This window comes from Agelaius phoeniceus, chromosome 1 (assembly GCF_051311805.1).
Source record: "Agelaius phoeniceus isolate bAgePho1 chromosome 1, bAgePho1.hap1, whole genome shotgun sequence".
Lineage (NCBI taxonomy): Eukaryota > Metazoa > Chordata > Aves > Passeriformes > Icteridae > Agelaius > Agelaius phoeniceus.
In genome coordinates, this window is record NC_135265.1 from 98319371 (window position 1) to 98325370 (window position 6000).

Consider the following 6000-nt stretch of genomic DNA (forward strand, 5'->3'; position numbering starts at 1 on the left):
GCACAGGGTGGTGATGGACTTCTGCAACGAATCAAGAGAATAATCTATGATGCCAAGTCTACTATAGTGGTAAGTTTTATTTTTCATTGAATTAGATGGTGCCCTTGTCAATCAGGATACAAATACTTTCAGAGGGTTTTAAAAATATTTTTTATATGAGTTGTTATATATTGTGTATATATTATAGGTATATGTATAGGTTTAAGCCAAATAAAATTCTTGATTAGATTTTTTAATATGTGTGATAAATATTCAACCTATCTTAGTTTCTTCATTTTTCACTGCTTTTCTCTATGCCTGACATGTATTTTAAGGGATAGAACAGAGAGAATTCAAGGTCATTTCTTTGACCCTTTTGACATCCTTACCTGAAATTTGTACCACTTCACTGTTCTAAGGAATGTTGCATTTTTGTTTAATTACTTAGAGCAGAAGGGATAAAATACTACTCTTTGTGTAGTTTTAAAGCAAACACTTTTACTATCTTTCTCATAAGTTAATTATGCTTAACAAAATTTTGTTGGGAAGATGTACACAAATCCATTTCTTCTCTTGTCCTACATAATCAAATAAACCTATGCTGTGAATTTAAGTTGAAATTCACTTACTTCTAAATGAGTGGCTTCCAAACTTCTGTGAAGGTAAAGTGTTTAGCCACCAGTTTCTGAAACCATTGGTCCTTCTTCCTGTGCCATTAGGCTACCCCTCAACAGGAAGCTCTCTAGAATTTTTCTGCAGACTAATTTTTGACAAGAAGACAAAAATAAGAGATGAAACTTTTTTCTTCAAAGTGGATTTTAATGCTCTTAGAACAACTGTTTCTAAAACTTCAAAGAATGCATAGGATATGCAGTTGGCATGTAAACATTAACTATCCCAATGCAATATTGTAATACTGAACTTGTGTCATTTTTTATGAATTTATAGTAGAAATTGCTCAAGTTGAGGACTCCTTGCCATTTTTACAGAAGAAAGCAAACAGACAAACCTTATTAAAAAAAAAAACCACAAAGCAACGCAATAATAAAACCCAAAACCCAAACCAAACAAGCAGAAAAATCAAAATAACACATCCATTAGGACAAGGGCACACAGTCTTGAGTTGAGCCAGGGAAGGTTTAGGTTGGATATTAGGAAGAGGTTGTTGACAAGAGAAAGGGTGATTGGGCATTGGAATGGGCTGCCTAGGGATGTGATGGGATTCACCATCCCTGTAGATGTTTAATAAAAGACTGGATGTGGCACTTGGTGCTGTGCTTTTGTTGGTGGTGTTATGTCATAGGTTGGACTTGACGATCTGAAAGGTCTTTTCCAACCTAGTTGATTCCTTGGTCCCTCTAAAAAACACTGATTTTCATTTTGGATGTTTTTTGAATAAATACACAGAGTGATAAGAGAAGTAACTTTCTACATTTACTGAAAGTGGTTTTTACTTTCTATTTCAACAGTCTGTGTTCAAGAGTTCACCACTGCTGGGATGCTTTCTCTTTGGGTTACCCCTGGGGGTCATCAGCATCATGTGTTACGGAATCTGCACAGCTGATACAGAGGGAGAGGTATTTGAGCATGAGGGAGCCAAAAAAGAAAGTGGTGATCGAGAGCTCACAGATGAAGGCAGTGAGGAAGAACAAGAGGAGGAAAAGAATGGAAAATACACAGAACTTTCAGATGGAGAGCTTAAACAGAAAGACATTATGGAAAAGAAAAAAGACTAACTTGTTTAGCAAGAGAATTCTCTAGAATTTCCAAATAGACTTATTTATTGGCAGTTGTCATTTATTGGTTATCTTCATGAAAGAGGATCGTTTTATCTGCATAATGGTAGTTTTGACTTGCATGTATTCACATTTTCTCAGAAATTGACAGAAAAAAATGGATATTCTCTTAATTGTCCTTAGTAGATTAACAAAGAGCAATTTAAACTGAAGAAATGTTCAGGTACAGTTCTATACCATTTTTGTAAGAGTTTTGAATTGTTCATTTCCAAAACAGAGATAATGTTACTTGACCTTACTATATGTGATGAACTGCTACTAATATAGCCCAGCTATGCACTGAATCATATAAAATTAAAGCTGAAAACAAGGAAAAGCTAAGAGAGCTGTAAAGTGTTTCAGAGCCTGATAGCTGAGGACAACTTAAAAGTTTCCTAAGAAGTCACATGTTCTACCTGTCGCACATTAGTATGGGAAAAGAAAAACAAAACCAAAACAACAAACTTTTTTATTTCCTCAAATTAAATGTAAATTTTTGGGAATTGGAGGACCATTCTACCATAGCAGTCAAGAATGTTTACTAGATATAGAATATGGGAATTACATGCTGTTTATTAGTGCTCTAGCAGCTAAAAATATTGGAAAATTATGTTAAGAACATGATTGCCTGGTAATTACTTTCTGTGAGTGCTTGCACACTTAGAGTGCAAAAGATCTGTAAGATTTCTGAATCCACAACACAGCTTGATAAAGGAAGACATCAATATGAACACCTTCTGACTATTTGTATAATTCTCTAATGACAAGCTTTTTGAATGGTGTTTATTTATTTTACAGTGTATACTTGAGATTGTTATAAATCTTTGAGATAGGCAGTTTTGTTTGAGACTGTTACCTACTCTGAAGGAGGGAGTTAATGAAGCTTACTATTAAACATGGATAAAGATTGATCAGTATAAAGTATGTTTGTTACCAGTTTCATCGTAAAAGCCACTTCTAATACAAACCTGTGACTGCAAAAAGGACTAATTTGTGTCCAGGGCTAAAACTCTCCAATGGTAAGCTATAAAGCAGCCTTTGGCATCAATGCCATGAAAAGTACCACAAAAACAAAACTTATATTACTCCACCTCAAACTATTCATGCTGGGTTTTTTCATTTAATTTCTCTCTTTTTTTTAAGGGTATATTACTGTATAATACAAAATACTATGTCCTCCTATAAGGCAGCTTGATCACATAAGAAATTGCTATTTAGTGCTACAGCACTAAATTAAGGAATTTTAAGTAGTAACCATGAGTAAGCTTAAATAGACAAGTTCTATGTTTGAGTAAATTTGATGATGCTGTAGAATTATAACCAGGGAAAATGTATTGCATTCTTTTTCCCTGTGGGAAAGAAACTTGTTTCTTCTGTTTAAGTAGCTTGGTAACAGCTGGCTTCAGGTTGCCATGCAGAGTACCTTAAGTAGATCTCTGACTTGAAAGATTTTGATTATCAAACAGTATAAACAACATGTAAAGAGATTAGGAATTTTTTAAAAAAAATTCCATGTCTGATTATGAATACAAACCTTTTCCTTTTTGAAGGAAAGATTATAAGTGTGGTCATAGAACACTGAGTAGCAGGTATCTGATACGGTTTTTTCCCATTTTTTATGTATTTTCTGTTTTCTTTCTATGAATTGCCTTTTTTTCATATTTTTCATTATAGCCAATTGTACATAGTGACTTTAGTTTTCTTGCTTTTTGTTGAGGTTTTATTTTTTGGTAGAACCTTTAGGAGGTGTAGGTTTAGCATAGACATGAGGAATAGGTGCTTAAAAATGTGTTTAGAAAGGGGTTTTTTTTAATGGCATTGAGCTCCTGAGCAGTTTATTGAAAAAAATTTTAAAAATCACTTAATGAAAAACTTGTAAATTTCTTTGGATTTCTGCACAACTCTGTGCTGATTAGTCAAAATGTAGGACTATTAAGGCAGTAGTATGTTTTCTTTGTCTCTTTTCTTAAGATTTCAGTACAGATCAGTTGCATATTTAATGTTGGCTCAGGCTGGAAACCTGCAGCATTTGACTTAATAAAAAAACCTGACGTGGTCACTGGAACCGTGCTGTTCTTTCTCTGGAGTGTAATGAAAAGAAAAAAAAATGCTTGAGTTCTGCTGCTGAACTGTTTCAATGTGGAGCCTTCTTTTTTTGTGGTTATTTTTGTTTGTGTTTATAGTCAGTAGTAGCCAGTTGACTAGCTGTGAAGTATTCTGAGATGTGGACCTGAATAATGATAAATACTGTGGTAGAAATGGATCACACTGGGATCTGTTCAAACTGTAGCACTTAATAGCTGGAGTTAGGAGGAAAGCCTGTGTGTCAGTCACTTCTGAACTCTAATATCTGTCAGATGTGTACTGAACTGTTGAAAATTAGACCTGAAATGTACTGCTGTTTTCATCAAATCCTTCCCCCAGCTACATTGAACAAGTCTTGGGGAGAAAAAAAGGGGGACAGGTCATATACTGGGTGTCAGAAGTGATGTGAAATTAGGTGTTTGCTGTGGTCACTCAAGTAATCTAGAATGCTGTCTCAGGAGGGGCATTTTATTTCTTTTCTTCAGTCTCTAGAGGTTTCTTAAAGCAACTTCACTGTAATAACTTTGGATTCATAAAATAATGCTGCTTTTTTAAGTCAAGTGTAAGCCTTTTGTTTTTCTGTAATAAAAAGGACTTAAAAGAGCTTGTTTCCTTTGGATTAATTTAGTGTCAAGCTTAGATGTTACATGTTATGTAGGAGGCTGTTTCCTGGAATGTTTGTACTTTAGGCCCCCAGTCATTCAGTGCAGAAATGCAGCTGTTATTCTGCAGGATTTTAAAAATACTCTAGAGGTAGGAGTTTATATTTGCTTTTCTGTGATTTAGTGAGCACTCTAGCAGTATAACACAAATGAATCTCCAAAAAAGCAGTTTTAAAATACCAGACCTACAGGAGTTTCTGTAGCAAAGGGTACCTGAGTCAGCCTGTCCTAGCTTACATTTCCTTCTGGAAGCACTTGAGTAGTCCTGGCACTTGGACGTGCTCAGTCTCATGCTGCTTCATTGTTTGCCTGGGCTGCTTTAACAGCTCTTGTCCACACTGTGGTGCTCACTGCCCAAAGGACGGGAGGATGGCACTCTCAGACATCTGATGTGATGAAGATGGCACAAAAGTGCTTAATTCTCATGAAGTACTTAAGCAAAAGGTTCAGCTTGCTCTGTTTTGGTCCAGAACTAATTTACCTTATTCCTCTTGTGTCAGCATGTTTGGAGAAGCAATTGTATTTGGAGGAGTGGGAGGGTGGAGGATTGTTCTGTGGACAGCCAAAAGCTCAGGTCAGTGAAAAGGGTGCAAACCCAGAATGTATTTCCATTAAGCTGTTGAAATCTCCTGAGACTACGTATATGTCAGGCTGTATTATCCTGTGACAGACTGGTACTGGCTCTCAAATCTTCTCGGGGAGCAAAGCCACTTTCTGCAGCTCTGTTCCCATCCCTGAGCACATCTCTAACAGATCGAATCACACTGAGCTCTGGCACCTGATATTGCTGGAACCAACAAAGACAATTTTGACAGTATTGTGCTGAATGCTTTGTTGGGCTCCTGGGAGGTTTTCCTAAGCTGTCTAGGCAGTGTACGTGTTCCTGAAACAATTCTCTGATTTCTGAAATTTTAACCATTTTAAGGTATTACTGTGAATATATACAGTTTGCTGACATAAAGCACCATTTAGCAGCTGATGTGAACTCTCCTGTTGCTAGCAAACTTCCTTCTGCTTATACACTGAGTAGAGAAAAATGCAGGAATAGCAAGGATACACAGACTACAAGCATTTTACATAAAGCATTTTTGAATGGAGAATTGTGGCAATAATAATATTCAGCAATAAAACCTTTGAAGAGAAGCAAGGAAACCTCTAAGGGAATTACTAGTGAGAGGAATAGAGTTGCTTTGTAGTTCAGTTGCAAGATTGGTGTAGACTTCATCTGGGTTGATGACTGTCCTGGCCAAAATGTTGGGTGGTTTTAGGCTGTCTTGAGTTAAGAGATGGAAGCTTTGCTAAGCTCTATGGCTTACACATGAAGGGCATGAAAATGGAATAGGAGAAAGGAATGAAGGAGGGCCATATGTTTTCATACCAGTGTCTTGGGCTATGAGCTATGTTTAACATAAACTCCCACTGGTATGCATTTAATTCCTTCCAAAAGAAATCTTCTATTCTCTACTTACTGTGCAGAGAGCTTTTGGCTGATAAATTTG

At 36.2% G+C, this 6000-nt stretch overlaps 1 protein-coding gene across 1 annotated transcript in view; it reads left to right on the forward strand.

The window, feature by feature from the left end:
• Nucleotides 1-4442, forward strand: part of TMX3 (thioredoxin related transmembrane protein 3) — a 29356-nt gene extending 24914 nt beyond the window's left edge. The window contains exons 15-16 of the mRNA XM_054639378.2: nt 1-69; nt 1449-4442. Of these exons, the coding sequence (XP_054495353.1) occupies nt 1-69; nt 1449-1715 (336 nt within the window). The 3' untranslated portion in view covers nt 1716-4442. The remainder of the gene's footprint in view (nt 70-1448) is intronic.
• The last annotated feature ends 1558 nt before the right edge of the window (nt 4443-6000 follow it).